Raw genomic sequence first — 20,292 nt, forward strand, 5'->3', positions numbered from 1 at the left:
ACTTCAATTTAAGATTTTTCTAGCTTCTAGTTTAAGTGCTAGTTGTACTGCACATGTTCAGGTCATAACTAGATTCTACTGCAGCTGTTAAATACTTGCACTTTACCATGTTAAACACTTGACCGTAACAAGTTTTATTGTTCCAGCTGTTGAATAATTGCACAGTAATATGTTGGAACGCTTAAAATGTTGAACTGAAAATATCTTTTTAAGCATGTATTGTCACACAGTGCTTGAAAAAAGTTAATTGGTCAGTGTAATGCTCAGATTTGTTAAATATTTTAAGAGTTTTTACGTTTTTAATAAATGTCTCAAATGTTGATTTTGTTTTCCTTTCATTATTTGCTATATGTTGAAATGATACAAGGTACAGGACCCCAGATTTGATGCATCTTGATGTCAAATCAGAAGAATTTTCATGCAATTAACATACATTAGATATTAATAGCGTCTTGTATATAATTTGTAACTCGTTTGTACCATCAATTAACTTGTTTTAATTGTTGAGCCCAATTGTGCATTCTGTTTTCAAGAATGACATGTTCTATCTCAATTTATTCCCTAAATTGCAAAAGTGAATTGTAAGCATTAACCTTTATCAATTGACTCGACTTAAGATAGTAAAGCAACTGGCTGCAAAGCTTATTTGAGTTCACTCAACTTGATCATGAAGGAAGTTGTGCCAACATATGTTTTAAAGTTCACTTTGCACTTGACTCAACTCTTTTGTCTTTGTTAAAGAAATTAACTATTAGGAGTTGACCAAACATATTGCATTAAGTCCAGCAAACACTTGATTCTATGTTTGGTAAAGTTTTTCTTCCAAGTGGGATTTATTTAAAGTTTGCATTTGCTTGTAATAATAGAAAAAAGTAGGCATAAAACAAGCTAGGTATTTTTACCAACTTCCACATAAGATTTGGCTCAACAAAAACCTTAGAAGTTGAGTAAACTCAAAAAAGCTTTGCAGCCAGTTGCTTTACTTTTTTAAGTTGACTCAACTTTTTATTTATTACAGTGCACTAAGTGGAGTGAAATGAAATGTATACATGATTTAGATGTTTTCATTTTTTTTATGCATAAAACACTGAAAAGTGTGATGTGCAAAAGTATAGCCCCCCTTTCATTTTAGTGGAACCAATTGCCTTCACAAGTTGCCTGATGATTTCTGAATGAATATATGATCACCTAATGACTATATAGAGTCTACCTGTATCATGGTTTTCATTCAAAAATGGCTTGTTCTAGCCACTCTACCATAAAGGCCATATTTGTGCAGTGTACAACTAATAGTTGTTCGTGGACAGTTTCCCCCACCTGAGCTGTAGCTCTCTGCAGTTCATCCAGGGTCATCATAGGCTTCTTGGTAACAGCTCTGGTCAGTAAGTTGAGGAGGACGGCCGGGTCTTGGTAGGTTTACAGTGATGTCATACTCTTTCCATTCCTGGATGGTGTATTTAACTGTACTTTGAGAGATGTTCAAAGCTTTGGAAATCTTTGTATAACACAGCTTTATACTTCTCAATAACTTTATCCCGGACCTGTCTGGTGTGTTCTTGGGCTTCATGATGCTTCTGCTCCACAATAGTCTCCTAACAGACCTCTGAGACCATCACAGGTCAACATGTGATGAGATGATCAGGTGATCAGGCAACTTCTGAAGGCAATTGGTTTCACTAAAATGAAAGGGGGGCTGTACTTTTGCACATCCCACTTTTAAGATTTTTATTAATATAAAAAAAAAAGGAAATTATGATTACATTTCATTTCACTTCACGATTGTGTGTCACTTGTGTGTCTTTCACATAATATTTCAATTCAATATATTTATGTTTATGGTCCATAGCGTGGCAAAATGTTGAAAAGTTAAAGGGGGGCCCGTACTTATGCAACCCACTGTATGTTTTGGGAACACTGACAATTCAGAATGCTTCAAGAAGCTTCTTGAAAAAAGTCAAAATAGTGACGAAAACGAGAAGTAAAGAAGGATGAAAAGGCAACCAAAACAGTTACTAAAACGTGACAAAAAAGAAAAAAAGGGACACAAAAATTCCAAAATAGGCGTCACAAAAATGTGACAAAAAAGTGTCAAAAAGTTACTTAAAAGTGACCATAAGTCACAGAAATGCGACATAAAAGTTCCAAATTGCAACAAACACAGACAAAAATGGCAAAAAAGGCACAAAAAGTTACAAAAAAATGTTACTCATACATGACAAAAAAGCAACAAAAAGGCGACATAAAAGTGCTGAAAAGCAACAAAAAATGTCAAGAATGCGAGCAATAATTATAAAAATGCAACAAAAACATGTTTTATGTGAGTCAAAAATATGACAGAAAGCGACAATGTGGCAACAACGCAAGTAAAAATCTTTTCTCACATTTGTAGGTGTAACGTAGGTGTAACGCCTCATTTGAAAGCTATGGCTTTCAAATGAGGCGTTTACACCTAAAGACTGCAAAGTCTCCAGCCGAGAAACTTTTCAATTTGGGTAAAGCCGAACTGAAGAAAACATGCTTGGTTAAAGTGGGGGTTAAGAGGTTAAATCGATTGCTAAAATGATGGCGCTACAAACAGTTGGAAGCTCATCTTTAAAACGTGAAATGAGTCGGTAGTTTCAGGGTGAGGGCAGATTTCCTTTTCACATCGCAGGGCCGCTACACATATGGGAAGCTGATGTTTTTCCGTTTGTTAACCTGGCTTTCTCAGCACCACCTGGCCTTACTTTATCTATTCTTTCCACTCACACTTGCTTGGACAGCCGAGCAGATGCTAGATTGGACCAACGTCATGTGAGGAGGAAAAATGGAACAGCACCAGTGTTAATTTCGTCGACTAAAATATGTAGTCTTAATTTTAGTCAAAGTGATATTTTTGCTGACTAAAATAGGACTAAAACTAAATTAAAACATGAGAAAGTTTTCTAATGAGACTAAAACTATGACTAAAATGTCCAGATATTTTAGTCGACTAAAATAAGACTAAATAAAAATGAAAAGGAGAGACTAAAATCATCCAAACTTCTATTGACAGTCTGAAAAAGCCTCATATCATTTAAATTCACCGCCAAATGAACAGGTCTGTGCTTTGTTCATGTGGAGCAGCTCCATGAAGTCGAGGACCACGATTAAATATGATTATAATGAATATTATAAATATAAGTCGACTAAATTAGTCTTCATTTTAGTCGACTAAATTGACATGCAATTTTAGTCGACTAAAACTAGACTAAAATTGAAACTTTTTTTTGACTAAATCTTGACTAAAATTAAATTACATTTTAGTCAAAAGACTAAAACTAGAATAAAAGGCAACTTGCTGCTTAGGCCCATATTAGCCCATCTTAGCTATTAATCAATTACATGTTTCTCTGGACCAAAATGTCCGCAGTCCACCAAGAAACATCCCGACTCTCCTGAAAACCCACCACTGACTTTCCCAAGCGCAAGTGCAGTCACTGGGAAAGTTCAGTGACCCTAATGTTCTTTGGCTTTTAATTAAGGAATATCATGTTCACATATACTGAAACTTTCTTGCGACTTCCATGTTCGGCTTAAAGGGACTACACGGAGTTTAAAAATGTTAAAAGTATTTTCCTCCCCCTACATGTTCCAGCCTTGTCCTCATGTGTAGAATGAGCTCAGACCTGTTCACCACAACTGCCTCTAAAATCCTGCACTGTCACTCAAAAAGGTGTCACTTCTTAATATAGAACCTGCAGTTACGCATAAGACCTGAGGTGGCAGTAGTGAGCATAAAATGACCAACTTGCATCCAGTCTCTTTAAGGTCACCCAAGTTGAGCCTCATGATGTTTACCGGAGAGTGGGCTGGCGTTATAAAAGGAAATAACCTTACATGGTCAAGAGAGTAGATTATATATACCATAATATACAACACACACAAACTCCACATCTCGGTCAAACACTGCTATGTCTGTGTGTGGTGGCGAGGGTCAGCGCTCGTTTCCCCGATGACCGTGAACGCCGCCTTATCTCCACACATCAGTATCGGTGTCCAGAGGAGCGGCAGAAAGGCAACAGTCTGAGAGCCGCGTGCAGAGTTTAAAGACTCCAAATAAACACTCACACATTCACATTCGGCTCTGCTCCAACTGCTATTCTGTTAGTCTACACATGGGCAGGGCTGGGGGCAAAGGGGGGCATTACTTAGTTAACTTTGTAAGTAAGAAAAATCAATACACAATAGCAGCGAGAGTGACGCTAAACATTCTAAACAGCCTATCATTTAAAGTTGAGTTGATGCTGCAAGAAATTCTATTGTAACTATGAAAACCATCAAAATGCTGAAAGTTTGGACTTTGTTTGGTTTCTCGATAAGAGCTGGACCAATCCACATGAAACAAAAACTGTTCAGCCGTCCAGTAATCCAATCACTTCCAAATACTGATCAGGGAAAACATTTTGACATTTTCTGTTTGGAGATTTCTTTCCAAAACTGTGTCTTTCTTTTTAGATTAAATCAAATATTTGGACGGAAAAAAGCACAAACCCTATAATAGTGCCATCATGTTCAGACACTTGAGCGCACCTGAATGCAATCTGCACCAACTTAAAGCAGTACTAACTAACTCTTCCCCCTAGAGGCCATAAGTGCAACTGAAGGTGTAGTAGCAATTTATGATTTTTTAACTTATTAATTGTCTTGGAGAGTAAATACTACGCTGACAGGAAAGGCGAAGGGAGAGAGGGTTACTGTGCATCCAATTATACAATGGAAATATTTTTTTTCACTCAAACTTGGCTGTAAATACTGTTTAAAGTGACGTTAGCCCGCAGTTAGCTTTGCCCGTTAGCATGTTAGCTTCTTCTTCGTGATTCCATTAGTGTGTATTGGTGGCTCCGGTTGCAAACATGGTTTTCTGGCCAGAGACACCAGGGGCAGATGAAAGACCCTCCAATCATCCCATAAACACTTGTATTACCCCCACAGGGACTACGGAAAGGATTTATTAAGGTAAACACGTTACTTAGTACTGCTTTAATTCTAGTCTAAAAACACTGATTTCAAAACTGATGGCATGCATATTTTTGAGTCAATAACTATTGTGTTTAAACAAGTTATGTTTCTTTAATTACATTTAAAAGTATTTAAATGTATTTTTTTTTTATTATAAAAAATGTCAGGTGGCACAACCGAGATTTTTCAAAAATTTAAAAAGTTTCCAATATTTTGTACAAAATCAAATCTTTACCAAGTATATCTTAGACAGCCTTTCTCCTCTGAACTTCTTATTGGATCAGTGCATCCCTATAATTTTTACATGATAATTTGACATTTTTTTGCAGTTGCACCAGCTGACATTAGCAACAGATTTAAATATAAATGGTGTTTTATGTGGACTCCTACATTAGCTTTAGCATTTGTAATCATGGGTAAACATTTTCTTTTAAAACTAATGAAAAACTTTTAGGAATAAAATAATATTTTCCAATATTTACATCGGTTGCACCACCTGACACCGAAAGTGTGACAGTTTACCTTTGAGTCGGAAAACATACATCTTTTCACAATTCTTGATCGAAATTTTGAAACCTTTTCACTCAGACATAAAGACGACTTGTTTTTCTAGCTGATGTCATGTCCTGTTTGCTGTTACTATTCTTTATTTCAAAATAACAGTCCTGTTCTTACGGTTGTCGCCCTCCGACATTTTAAGATTACAAATTGTCAGGGCAAAAGTTTTTTAGTGATCTCAAAAGCTTTTAAACTATTAATATTCACGAATGATGGCATAATTGAAAGATATTAAACATACAATTATGCCATGATGTTTTATTTTTAATTTGTTACCCTGAAAATACAATTTTCAGAAGCTTTATTAGTCTGGTCATTTGGTCAGACGGTTGCACCACCTGACATTTTAGGGGTTTGAGGTGTGAAAACGTAAAAAAATATATACACACATACACAACTTTATCTTTGGATTGGGAGCTGTTATTGCATCTTTCTCACATCGGAGTGTTTTTGGACCCAGGTACATTGTTATTGATAACACGACACAATATTCAGTATGAAATGTAAAAATGTATAAATCATTGGTAAATGGTAAATGGTCTCAACTTATTTAGCGCTTTTCCACCTACATTAGGCACTGCAGCATGAAAGATACAATTGTTCAGCCTCAACACCTCACCGATGGAGAGGTTTGGGTTGAGGAATTGCTTTTAACTCGTACAGTACTAGTTTGGGATCCTCTTCTGCAGGCCTGACCCCGCTAATGTACCCACTGAAGCCTAGTATGATCAGCCTTTGACTGACGTGTGACCTCTTTGGTGCATTCCTGTCCCACCGGCCAATCGGGAGGGAAAGGGGAGCAGGTAGGCGTCATGTCAGGACTGCTCTCGGGTGATGTCGAGACTTGAATGTCCTCCGGGATGATCGCTCTGACATAGGAAGTAGGAGGCTTAGGACGGTTGTAAATCTTCCAGCAACGAAATGAAACACAGACTTGTATCCGTACGCGCTCTGGTCCGCTTAAGGCCAGACACTGCTGGCGGAGAGGGGAACATTGAAATTCAGTGATACCAATTTAAAACCTTTGATGGGAAAATAATAACTTTGTGTTATCAATCTCATATTGGCTTAAACTCTGATTGCTGTTGATAAACCCAATAGTGAGTGTGTGAAGTTTAGAATTGATACATATGAAAAAGTGGATGTGCCAGACAAAAGCTTTTTCAATTGTTAAAGTTAAAACATTGCAACTGCTCAACCATTTGCACTGGTGATTAAGGCCCGACCGATATGGATTTTCGGCGTCCGATACCGATATGAAGGGGGTTGGCATGGCCGATAACTGATATAAAGGCCGATATTTTAAGTAATTTAATTTGATAGCCTAAAGTTAAGCATTTGTTTCTAAAGTAAAGGTTTCTATCATAGAAAAGAATCTGGTGCAGCCATCTTTTTAATGTAGCTTCCTTTGTCTTTTCAATCAACTAAACTAAACTACTAAACAATTATTGAGTATTTTGATTGGCCGATGCCGGAATGCACCACTGATATTTTTGAACTGTCTATATTCCTGTGTATGAAGCTTCTAAATGTGTCAGTGTTGAACTGTGACAGCAGGGGGCGCTGCATAATTATGTTTAGTAGTTACTTCAGAGGGAGCTTGTTTGAAAGACAAAAATCAGTAGATTCCAAAACACAAAAAGGTAAGTCTCTCTAAATATCTTATGGTTCCGAAATTATACACAAGTTTATAGACTAAAACATGTAAAATAGGTATACAAACAATTCACCACGATGTTTCTCCGCTCCCCTAAGGTCTCTATCACTTTCCCTGGAGATATCGGCCTTTTTATAGCGTCCTAGTGGTGATGTGACGTTCATGACTGACCGGCTCTTTTTAACGGCTCTTTACAGTGAACAGCTCCAACTGGATCTCAGTTGTGAAAAGAGCCAGATCTTTTTTTCCAGTCAATTTTACCCAGAACTCCCCCAAACAGACACAAGAATCATCCCAACAATGGAGCAGGCCACACAAGTGAAAGCTTTTTGCACTAAATTCAAAGCTAAATGCACTAAAATGATTTGTCACACAGCTACAGTCGGGAGGCAAAGTTCTCGATTTACCGATCGATCTACGTTCCCACCCTCACCTATGGTCATGAGATTTGGGTCATGACCGAAAGGACAAGATCGCGAATACAAGCGGCCGAAATGAGTTTCCTTCGCAGGGTGGCTGGGCGCACCCTCCGAGATCGGGTGAGGAGCTCAGTTACCCGGGAGGAGCTCGGAGTAGAGTCGCTGCTCCTTCACGTCGAAAGGAGCCAGCTGAGGTGGCTCGGGCATCTGTTCCGGATGCCTCCTGGTCGCCTGCTGCCCCCGCGACCCGGCCCCGGATAAAGCGGAAGAAAATGGATGGATGGATGGACAGCTACAGACAGTTACAACCTCTTTTTTATTAGTTGTGGTTATAGATTTTATTCACAAACTTGTTTTTCAAACCATAAAAATCAGTCCCTTTGTAATTTTATTGATATTGTGATCCTGGCTGGCGTTATTAAAACTTTACTTTAAAGAGTCAGTCTTTTGATGTTCATTGAAATGAACGGATCCCAAAGACTCGGCTCCCATTCAGGTATCAAGGATTTCTGAAAAATATTGAAAATATGAAATCTATTCCATAATTCACAGTGACATAACTTAAATTGCATAACTCACACCCAAATCCATGACAAAATAAAAATCCACTGGAGAATTGATGCTACAAAGCAACATCCTGCACCACCTACTAATACTAGCACTGATGTCCGACAGTAGCGACATCCACAGTGAGGCAGCGGAGGTTTGTTTAAATGGGGAGCGAGTGGAGGAGGATCTTATGAAGAAACAGAGGAGATTTTGCAACATGTTCCAAACTGAAGGCCAAGAAAGGGAAACTTTGAGAACAAAAATTGTCAGTACATGTTCGTACATCTTTGTGACATACCTTCCTGGGAGCTTTGTCAGGAAGTTCGGGGTCTAACAGGTAGATGTGGTCGCGGGCCCCCAGCAGAAGTCGGCCCCTCTCCTCGTCCAACAGCAGCGTGTGGGAGTGGAGTCCGTCCGAGGGGCCCAGGAACATGGACACACTGCCAGCCTGCGCCAGATCTGCAACACGAGAAGGAACTGAGAAGCCTGTGCTGGATATCACCAAGTCGTCTCAAACTTTTCCTCACCACTTCTGCCACTACCATCAGCCTCTACTGCAGGCTACGAGGTGATTGAATTCATTTGAGATATTTCTGGACATAGATTCAGGGCCTCCAGGGGCTAACTGTCAGCGTATGTCTATTTAGCAAAGGCAGGAGCAACATCAATCCCGAAACTAAACAAGCAACTCTAAAATGTAATTGTGACGCAAGTGTACAACAATTTTAAACTGCCGACGATCCACCGTTTTTTCTGACTGCGCCGGATCACCAACTGATCAAACTTTTGTCAAAACTTTCTCCACGATTCATGCTCCTACTCCACTCTTTGAAGATTTTCCCTGGATGCTTTATTGATAAGGAAATAAACACCAGGATCTGTTGTTTTAATCATAGTTGCAGCTTCATTTAAAGGGGGGGTATTATGCAAAATTGACTTTTTCAAGCTTTACATCATGTTATTATGTCTTTCCCTCCTTAAAAACATGCCTGAAGTGTTGCCTTGGCACATTCACGTATTTTTGAGTAATCTGTAAAAACTCTGATGGCGGCCATTTTAGGGATAGGTTTGCCTGAGTCCTCCTAGGAACGCCCCCACCTCCTGGAGACGCCTCCGAGCTTTCGTCACCAGCCGAGTAACCAACCACTGCTCCTCAGCAGAACCCCCTCCCCACTGATGCCACAGACAGCGTGTGGAGGGGGCGTGTCTGAAAGGGTCGGAGGTTCTTAAAGAGACAGAGGCCTATTTCAAGACGTTCGCTACAGCCATTTTGAGAGAGCAATTTTATACAAGGCAGTTATTCTAATTTACTGCATTTACAGACCAACAGAAGGTTTCGTCATCATTGTAGTGTGATATAGACTGGTGCTATGTGATTGAAAAAAGCATAATAACCCCTCTTTAACATTTTAGGAGAAAATACAGTATTTTACATTACATTACACAACATTTGATTCTTATTCCTCCGTCAGGATGAAGGACACGTTGGCTGAAACACGTGGGTGCGTATTTTAATAGAAGGCCATGCTACAATAAAGGCTTTTGAATGTTTTCCACAACTGACAGCCTTGGTTTATTTTATCTGTGGGTACTTTTTCACTTCCTTTTTTTTTTTTTTTTTTTTTTTTTTACATTTTAACCTTACAGACCATTACATATTTTCACATTCTTCCTAAATCATCTTCTGGAGGCCAAAGCATAATGCAAGGTTCTTATAGGAAACTTTATGACCGTGCTTTGAGGAACCATGTAAGCCCAACACCACAGCAGATCATCATTCATATAAATACCCTTTAAGTCCGGTGGGTCCTGACACCAAGAAGAGGACCGCTGATTTGGGTGCATTTTCCTTTTCAAATCGAGCTGCTCGCTGAGGGCGCACAGGGCGCAGATGGAAGAAGAGCAGAGACCGAAATGAAACGAAAACCTGCCCCGCACAATGCTGCGGATACAGAATACTGGCCATTTTTAAGGTAGTTTGGAAATGCCCTCGCTCAGCCGCAGCGTGCGCAGGGTATAAATTCATCCTCCGGGCGATAAAGTACATCACAACCACAACCTTCTTCACCTCACGGCAAGCCATTTACTCCTCACAATCAAGCAGGTTTTTTATTTAGTCCCGCGTGATAGATTTGATGCGATAGGGCGGTTGAAAGGTGTTTCTGGAGGTTTCACTGAAATAAACTCGCCTCCACCTCCCTGACCAGGACGTAAACACAGCCTCTCGCCTTCATCCAGGTTGTTCCAAGGAAATCACCGTTTTCTTTTCATGATTCTTTTCCCCCTCCGGCTCTTGCAGGGCGCCCTCTGTAAACAGCGGCTCCGTGAGTGGGGGTGTCCCGCGGGAGTCGCCCCTTTGAAAGGCTTGACACTGTGATTACCCTTTTGGTGTGAAGAGGTTAGCAAGCGCCAATATTTGAACTCTTGCTTCCCCCCCCTTTCTACGGCCAGCAATCTCGGCTTATGAGTTTCTCTTCCTAGATACCCCCACCCCACCCCGCCCCTCATCACAGCGGTTAATACATCACGCACACGGCGGAGAGATTAGGCCCGCTAGCGCCCCGGCTAACGCTAATCTGTTCGGTAAACACGGCGCACTATGGGGCCATTCAATCGGGCGGCAGCTTCAGAAGAGCCTGGGACTGTGGAGGAAGACGTTACTGGAGCAGTGATGGAGAGGCCTGCAGATGAACCAGTGTCGTCTGAGGTGAACATGTGGAATTTGTTAGTTTTAGTCGTGATTTTCCTCATTTAGTTTAGCCTTGTTTTGGTCCTGATTTAGTGTATTTTAGGTTTTGTTGTGCCACAATTTGTTTATATTTTCATATTTTTGTTTAAATTCACATGCTGTGTTGAAATGTTTTGGTCAAATATTGTAATATCAGTGTATGCTAAATGAGGCAACACCCGCGCTAAGCACAGGGCAGCTAGCGCCATTTTGTACCTGCTAGCTTTTCACAGACGTATGAGATTACCAAACATTAACTAAAATTTTGGCTAACCATTAGCGTAGCACTATCCCACATGTTCAGAAGGTTTCAGACAAATAGACTTTACAAACCAGTGTATTGATGGACCACTAAGCTAATCACAGGCTAGCGTTTCGGGCATAACATTTAATATTGCTGGACTGTTGTGGACAGTACAACCATTGTAGTAACCCTGTTGCACCATTTGACACAAGAACATTACGTGTTTGAGCCGTTTATACCTGTGTTCTTTGTAATTTGACATTAAGGATGAACCGATACCGATATCAGTATCTGTACTCGTACTCATTCATGAGGTCCCGATACCAGAAACCAATACAACTTGACGTGTGGCCGGCGCTACTACAGGACGCAGCTCCACTGAGGAGAGAAAATAACAACAAACTGTAGAATTCTTTAGTGGAAATCCAATATTCCACATCGAGCTGACTTTATGACAGACGACACTCCCTAAATCAGAGTCTGTGCTGGATTTAACCAGCGCTAAATGTTGTTAGTGCTGCAGCGTGGAGTCTGCAGTGTTTTAGGGTTGTGCCGATGCACGATATCATCGTCCATCACGATGGAGAGCCACCATCGTGATGCCACGCCTCCTCCTGTCAGAAATACGCACTGGTCTTCTGTAGGCCTTGTAAACCTACAAACTTTGCAGGGATTGCACTGTAAATCAAATCACGAATATAACTAATATGCACGCTAGTTTTAGTAGCCTGCCAGAAGCCATATTATTAAAGTAAATACGCAGCTGCTCTATTTCTGACGCGCGGGGCTCTCTCTCTCTACAGCTCAGAGTTTAACAGCGCGTGGTTTTGCTTTGCTTCATACAGAAACTTAAACCGTTTTAAAATGACGAGATGGCTCTCACATTGGAGCTAGCATTAGCGCGCATGGGTTTGGATTATTCTCAGGACTGAGAGAGGAGAGAGAGAGGAGGGAAAGAGGCGGTGCAGGAGGTACGAAGTTACGAACTCACGGACCGGGCGGCGCGTGGAGCAGCTTCAAAAACGTAAGCTACGACGCAAACGTGTACATATTGTCCCGTTCACCCACGGTTTCTTAAACATTTCGTTAAAATTTAGCAAATGCAAATAATAAGCTCCGATTTACATTTGTATAGTGTGATAAGAGCCTTGGTATTGAGGAGCCGATGACGTTCTCCTCCCAGACTTTACGCACGAGTTTTAACACATTTCTGTTGCAAAATTCGTGTTCCATGACTGTGGTCAGATCATGTTTAGTTTAGATCCATTTATCTGCAATCTCACATTCCTAACATAAATTGGAATATGCAGCATATATATAGGCTATGTAAATATCTTTAAAAATGCTTATAATGAGAAATGGACGATATCATTGTCCATCACGATGGTTCACTGTAAACATCGTCAACGGCCAATTAAAGGGACATCGCCCAACCCTACAGTGTTTACAACATACAGGCTAATGTTGCTAAACTAGCCGCTAACTCGCGGCTAACAGTTTTGGCGAGTCTTACGACGTTTTATGCCCAGGGGCTTATTCATCAAAAAATTAACTCAGCGACTAAAAAGTCCTCAGAAAATCCAAAATAAAGACATACAGCATGTTTATATTGAGCGAAAATGAGCTGCAGCAAAACAATCAAAACGCTGAAGCTACTGGAGAAGTTACTATAAACACACGAGAAAATCCACACGGAGCTGAAGTAAAGGAGAAAAGAGACCATTTATCTGCAGTAACAAGCTACAATACTATTGTTAAATAAAAATAGATAAATGAATAAAGCACAAGCATTGAGGAGCTTTTGGACATGAGCTGTTCTGTCTATGATGGACAGTGCAATAAAAATGTAAAATAATATTGAATGAAAAATAAATAAATAAAATGGCATCTTTACAATTTTGATAAAACTTCTCTTAAAAGTGTAGTCTACTTTACTCAAGGAAATGTAAATGAGTAAATTAACAAATTACAAACCAATCTGCTGTGAAAAAAGTAAGTATGTTGAAGAAAATGCCTTGTACTCGTATCGGTGTTCGGTATCGGCAAGTACTTAAATCAAAGTACTCGTATCGGTTTTAGAAAAAGTGGTATCGGTGCCTCCCTATTTGACTAAATATTAAATTCAATATTAGCAAAAATAGCAAGCCGTGACTGGCAAAAACTGATTACCTCAATTGGTTCATACAGACCTATGTAACGCAGCTGATAACTCACTTATTAGGCAGACACTGGTAAACATCGAGACTAAAGTTCTAAAACTAAAGTTCTAAATTACACGGTTAAACCATAGTACCGTTTGGTCAGCATCACTTCCACACGCACGGAAAGTTTGAAACATTTTAAGCACTATTTTTCAGTTGCTCTGAGACTTTTTATATAGCATTGTGTAACTAGCTCCATTTGCTAATTATTTCTTAGCATTTTAGGCAAAACACTTGGTAATATTGCAATTTTTTTCACAGCATACCCCAACGTTGTAGTAATCCTCGTTGGATATTGTTTGACAGGAGGCACGTTGTCCACATCTCCAGCCACATTAAGAAACAATTATCCTTTTAACATCCTCTCATAGATTTGGCTCTATGACACACAATTCATTATCACCATATTTATTTTAACTTTGTTAATATCTCTGAACCTCCAGCACAGTCCAGTGTGTTATTTCAAATTTTCATTCCATATCTGCCAGCAAAGATCTTCAAAGTCCAGGCATTTGAATCACGTTACGGGCGTTAGGGGGCTTTGATCCAGGGTTAGGGTTTGAGTGAGGGCAGATGTGAAAGATCTGGGGGAGATTGGTGTTTCGGAACAAATGATGAGACACTGTAGAGAGTTGGACAAGTGGACATCACACGGGTTCTTTAGAGGCGTAGGTGAGAGGCAGCTAAAGGTGGGAACTACTTCATTGTGAAAACATTGTTCAAACCAGACTAAGTTGGTGGAGTGTTGCAATGTTCCATCTGGACAGTCATGGTTTAGTTTCAAAACTGGAGTGTCACAAGATTTGAGTTTCAGGAGAATGGTCTCCAGGTTCACTCACTATGACCTGTTACCCAAGCGGCATTAAACAATGAGTCAAATGCCGATGACCTGGAGGGACAATGGGCCTCATTCGTGAAAGTAACAACTGGTAGATGGTAGATCAGCTGGAAGGTCCCGGGTTCGATTCCCACATAGACTGTAGAAAAAATGGACGTCTTATGCTCACTCCTCCCCGTTTACCAGAATGACCACGGCCGTGGGGCAATTCATGGCGGATTTACAGACTCCCCCTCCCCAGCTCTGATGAAGCATGTTCCTAAAAAGGACATACGGGCGGGATTTTCACCGTAGACTCGGCCCTTGCGTGACGTGTAGCTTGCGCTGCTCCAATGCTAACAGTCCGAGCCTCATTAAGTACGAGATTTCAAAAATTCATATTACGAAAACCAGCCTGGTTTCATATATTGTTATTAACCCAGCGTTATCTCAGGAGGAATATCTAGCCTAGTCTAGTGTTGAAACAATTGAAACCAGGCTTTAAAGTAGTTTTTGACGTGTCTAAAGTCCAATGCTTTTCAATGGGGGCCTAGCGGCGATATGGAGGTACTGCAGCAACGGCGGAGCAATGGCGGCCCCCACGTTTGTGGTCAAAAAGCAGGGCAGACAGCGGCCATTGGATTCCCATCAGGGACGGGGCCTTTCTGTGTGGAGTTTGCATGTTCTCCCTGTGTCTGCGTAGGTTTCCTCCAGGTACTCTGGTTTCCCCTACCACTAAAACCATGTGCAATAGGTGAATCCTCCAGCCAGGTGATTCTGACCATGAGCCTGGCTCCACATCATGGAGATGGGTCCCCGAGTGCATCACTGCCGTCGACCACTGCTCCTTACGGGTTTCCCCAGCGGCATTGAAGGATGGGTTTAATACTTTGTTGTCCTCGTAGGAGACAATAAAGTACATACATGCTTTATACATACAATATACATACAATCAAGTATACATACTTTATTGTCATACATACTTTACAAGGTTTGTAAAGAACTGTATGTGAGATTCATGAAGTGTTCTTCAGAAGCTAAAGCCTGTGTTGTAGTTTTTTCCACTCGCAATACTATAACGCAGAACTTTCTACTTGAGTGTGGTTATTTTATAGTGAAAGTACACTACTCCAGTAAAAAAAAAAAAATAATCCATCTGTTTTTCATTTTTAAGTAGAAGAGAGTAAGAGAATAGAAGAGCTCACCGCACCACAATTGATACTGTTATTCTCTCAATAAACTAATAATGAAAAATTTACCTGAGGACAAAGTTGCAGTTTTCGGGTCCATTTTGACCGTGGTAATATTCTTAAAATGCAGACACTTTTTGTGCGCAAGAGTCCTCTCGACTCTTCTTAAGATTTATTCACCCAGAGGAACATTTCTAGCGAAGGACACATTTTGTAAAGCCAAAAATCCTCGTAAGAAAGTTTCAAGAACTTACACCTTACCTCTGCCTGGAGACAAAGTGCTTTCACAGTTGCTACATTGCCAAGATTTTCCATCTTATCAAACAAAAACAAATGCTCCTCCTCGTGTTATTAGCTGATATATTTGCAAAGACCGTCACAGATAAGATTTAAGATGGCTTTTACCTGCAGCAGAAATGTTATCCGCTCTCCGACCCTCGCCAAGCTCCAGCCTTTAAGAGCAGGTTTAAAGACGACTTTTGGCCCTCTGTCAGAGAAACTACACCCATTCATTTTATCAGCGGCCCGTGGCGGAACAACCTCCTCGCCGGTCTAACTGCTAAGTAAACCATGTCTCGATCATGATCTCTAGCACTAATTACACGTATTTATGTTGGACACCCGAGACACATACGGACATCTATTTTCAGAAGAAGCCATTTCGTAGATTGAAGTCCGAGCGGGTTTGCTTTTGCCTCGCGGCGGGGATTGGGATTTTATGGGGCGCGACGCTAGTGTGCTTTCTTAGCGGTGATAAATAGCGACTTTGAAGCACCGTTTCCACTGCGACTCAGGACCAGGGGCGGTAATTTACCCCCAGGCTGCTGATTTAGGGATGATTGGCTAATGCAGAGAAGACTGAGTAAACCCGGGTCTGATAGATGGATCTCGGAATTATGGGATATCGCTGCCATGCCGCCGCCGTTATTCGGAATGATCCATGCGCCGCTAAAACCCCACAGATCCAGGCTCTAGCCAAGAATAGCAGATTACTCAGGGGAGTCGAGGATTCGTTGTGTAAGCTTTTGAAATCTTAACCTACAGGACTGTCTGCTTTGAAGCAAATCTCACTGTTGACAATCTATTTGGGAAGCACGGCGCTGTAGTCTCACAGCAGAAAGGTCCCGAGGCCTTTTCTTGTGTGTGGAATTTGCACGTCTGGTTCTCTGGTTTCCACTACCACTAAAGACTTGGATCCTATAAGTTCTCCTCTGGGGCCTGGACTCCGCGGGAAAGGAGATTCCGATCTGAACTGTTTAAGCGTGTGATATTTGTTTTAGTGTTGATGTAGCAGAACAGACAATTAAAATAAATCCAGTCAATGTCGGTTAGGGTCTCTAAATGATCATTTGATTGCCGGGCGGGTTCCTTTGCTCATCTTTGGTGTCCTCGTTTACCATTGTAGTAAGCCACGCCTATTTAAAACATGTTTCCACCCTAAATATGAAGCACATTTCCATGAAACCAGTGATCTGGGATCTCAAGAATGCTTTTATGCAGCCTTATGACTCATGTGTCGACGATCAGTCTCTCTTTACATGATTTTGATTTAGCTGGGTCTGCTCCTTAGCCTGGCTGCACAGAAGCACCACCGAGTGCTGACCCACGCGCTAGGACAATTTGGTCGGCCCCTTGCTGCTATTGTTTCCATTTTGGCTTTGCAAGAAAATGTTTGGTCATCCCTGACTTGGAATCTTTTTAAAGAACAAAAGGCAAAGGGGAAAAGAGCAACCAATAAAAACTACTCATCCTAAAGACTTCATCAGCAAACTAAAGTTCAGCTCAGCTCGCAGCTCAGATAAAGACCACAAGGAGGAGTTTAGCTTGGCTCAGCCCCTCCCCTCTATTAACAGCTACTCTCACCTGTAGATAAATATCTTTGTAGTTATGAGTCCTAACGACCAAAATCACCCCTAAATTTCAGTCTTAATGGCCCTAATCTCAGCTGATCACTGCGAATTACCTGCCTATTGGTCTGTCCTGGGCTGAGTTTCAGCCTCATTAACATGACAGAGCCCTCGAGATAGGGGCCGTAAGAGATTTCTGTACACTGGAGAAAGATGAAATGGAAGTCCTCCATTCCTGTTCATGGAGGGGTTCTCCTTCTTTACAAAAAATGCTTCTTTGACTCCTTGTTCAAGCTAAAGCTTAAGAAAAAGAAGAAGCATTTTTTTAAGTAATTAGCAGAGAGCCAAAACATTTGACACTTCAACTACAGAGTACAGAAAATGACATTTTATGCATAAAAATGGCCAAAATTGCCTATATTTTCAGCAACAAAATCTAAATAATGGACAGAGCCATGGTTTTATTTTGCTCATTTATATGTTTTTTTTCTTTAAGACGGGATTTTGGATCTTAGTTTTTGAATAAGCTATTTATTATAATAAAAATTCAAATTTCACCTTGTTTTTGTGTTCAAAGCTCAATGAGTCAGTTTGTTTGTTTGTATACTTTATTGTCCCCGTAGGGCAATTTGTCCTCTGCATCCTTCGATGCCACTGGGGCAACCCGTAAGGAGCAGCGGTCGACGGCAGTGCCGCCCCCGGGGACCCATCTCCATGATGTGGAGCCAGGCTGGTGGTCAGGTGGGATAAAGAGGTTAAAGTAACTGAGCACTACTCGCCTCGGACTGTAACTGACTTTTCCAATGGCTGACAGCAATGATATGTCCCAGAGCAAAAACAAACAATTATTCTGTTGCAACCAACCGAACAGCTGTGTGAAACCAGTCCCACATCCCTGTACACAAACTGTATCATCCAAAAACATATCACTTTAGTCCTTACCTTTATAGCTCAGCTTGACCCTTGGGACGGTCTGTTTGAGGCTTGACGTTGCAGATAAAACTCCCCATCCTGTCACTCCTACAAGCAGCAGCAGCACATGTCCCAGTCCCATCCTCCGGTGGACGTCTGCAGAGCTGGACATGGTCCCGACTGTCGTTGTCCGAATGCCCAGTGTCTCTGTCTGTCCTCAGCCCTGCAAGAGAGGAGCAGTCATAAGTGATCCCCGAGGTTGCCTTTTCACTCGCTTCACCATGGAGCCTCGCAAGAATGTCCCCCTTCATTCTCAAGTCATTCTACATCAGCTGTTGCACCCTCTTCCCTTTGTGCCGCATCCAAATCTGTTTGTCGCCCCCCACACACCGACATTGGCTGTTCAAACTGATAAATCTGTTAATCCAACGGCGAATTACACATAGCGGCGTTTTCTTAAGAGCTGGCTGACGGCCGTGTCCGCAGTTCTTTTTCTGGCCTCAAATTAATGGTGCGTGGCTTGTGTGGCCTGCCACAGTTAAGGCTGGGTACTGTTAAACGATACCAGGTTGGTGTCAGAAAAAAAGTTATACTTATAATCTGTCCCTAGGCAAGTCAAACGCATGATTAAACATGACAATCGTTTTGAATTTAATTAGAAACAACAATAGATGGTATTCGAACCTATACCAGAAAGAATTACAGTGTAAACCTGTGATAAATCTCTAATTGCATCTTCGAAAGTAAGATTAACGACTCAGTAATGCTTTTTTAGGTATACTTCGTTCTACCAATTGTTTTGTTTCTTTTGGTTTATTCTATAAACATCTATAACAAATGCACCAAGCTGATGTGTTGTGCATTTAAATTCATTTAAATTTAAATTTAAACTCTGTATCTGTTCAGATCAGGAAGGACATGTTTGTATCTGAAGTCAATGTAACTGAACCTTTTAATTTTTTATGTTAAAGGGGGGGTATTATGCAAAAATGACTTTTTCAAGCTTTACATCATGTTATTAAGTCATTCCCTCATTAAAACCATGCCTGAAGTGTTGCCTGGGCACATTCACGTATTTTCGAGTAATCTGTAGAAACTCTGATGGCAGCCATTTTAGGGATAAAACGCCTGATTCCTTCAGGAAACGCCCTCGACCTCCAGGATACGCCTCCGACCTTTCGTCACCAGCCGAGTAACCAACCACTGCCCCTCAGCAGAACCCCCTCCCCGCAGTGTCTAGCCCTAAGATGTAAACAGAGTCATCATGGAGGATTAGCTTCATGTGTTGTGAACCGGAGCCACAGCAGACTTTTACAAAAACACACATCAGTGTTTCTGTTACCGAAACACCCAGGATTAAAACCGGTGACAAGAACGCTTATTTCAGTGTCTGGTTCTGCGCTGGGCCTTGATGATGCACAGAGCCTCCAGAGAAAGCTAATGCTAAGCTAAACCTCGAGTCATCACGTGAAAACGAGAAATATGCACAAATAAAGTCAATAAAACCACCACACACATAAAGAACCGTTTAACAATGATCACACACGGAGCCTGGCTTGTTGATTTGGAAGTTTATTGCTCACATTTCATCTACAATGGGTCATAGACGAGTGGCTTTCTCCCGGAGCTAACAAGCTAGCCGCGACAAGCTAACGGGAAAATTCACTGAATACAAGCAGCATATTATGCATTGAAAACGTCACTAAAACAGGCAACTGCTTGAAGCAGCCTTTATGGTGATCACACACGGAGCCTGGCTTGTTGATTTCGTAGTTTACTGCTCACATTTCATCTACAGTGAGTCGTGGCCGAGTGGTTTCTCCCGGAGCTAAGGCACTATTAGCCGCGACAGGCTAACAACCTTCACCTTCACAACATTCATTGAAAACAGGCAGCATACTGTGCACAAATAACGTCAATAAAGCAGCAACTACTTGAAGCAGCCTTTACGATGATCACACAATGAGCCTGGCTTTACACATTTATGGTTTATTGCAGACTTTTCATCAACAATGAGCTGTAGTCGATTATAACAAGCTAACGGGTAACCTCGAAAAAACATTGTCCACCTGCGGAGATAATGTCCGTCTTTTGAATCGTATGGGCTCCTGCAGATCCTGGTGTCGTCCATGGGGTATAGTTAGAGATCCATAGGGCATGGCAGATGCAAAGAGATAGCCTCCAAACAGC

General features: G+C 41.2%; 1 protein-coding gene across 1 annotated transcript in view; it reads right to left on the bottom strand.

Moving 5' to 3' along the window:
- sema3d (sema domain, immunoglobulin domain (Ig), short basic domain, secreted, (semaphorin) 3D) overlaps positions 1 to 18,309 on the bottom strand; it is a gene marked incomplete at its 3' end in the record, with an annotated part of 95,795 nt that extends 77,486 nt beyond the window's left edge. The window contains exons 1-2 of the mRNA XM_079567812.1: positions 18,133 to 18,309; positions 8,462 to 8,622 (exon numbers count right to left, since the gene is read on the bottom strand). Of these exons, the coding sequence (XP_079423938.1) occupies positions 8,462 to 8,622; positions 18,133 to 18,274 (303 nt within the window). The 5' untranslated portion in view covers positions 18,275 to 18,309. The remainder of the gene's footprint in view (positions 1 to 8,461; positions 8,623 to 18,132) is intronic.
- Positions 18,310 to 20,292: the final 1,983 nt, after the last annotated feature.

This window comes from Gobius niger (assembly GCF_951799975.1).
Source record: "Gobius niger genome assembly, chromosome: 12".
NCBI classification, from domain to species: domain Eukaryota; kingdom Metazoa; phylum Chordata; class Actinopteri; order Gobiiformes; family Gobiidae; genus Gobius; species Gobius niger.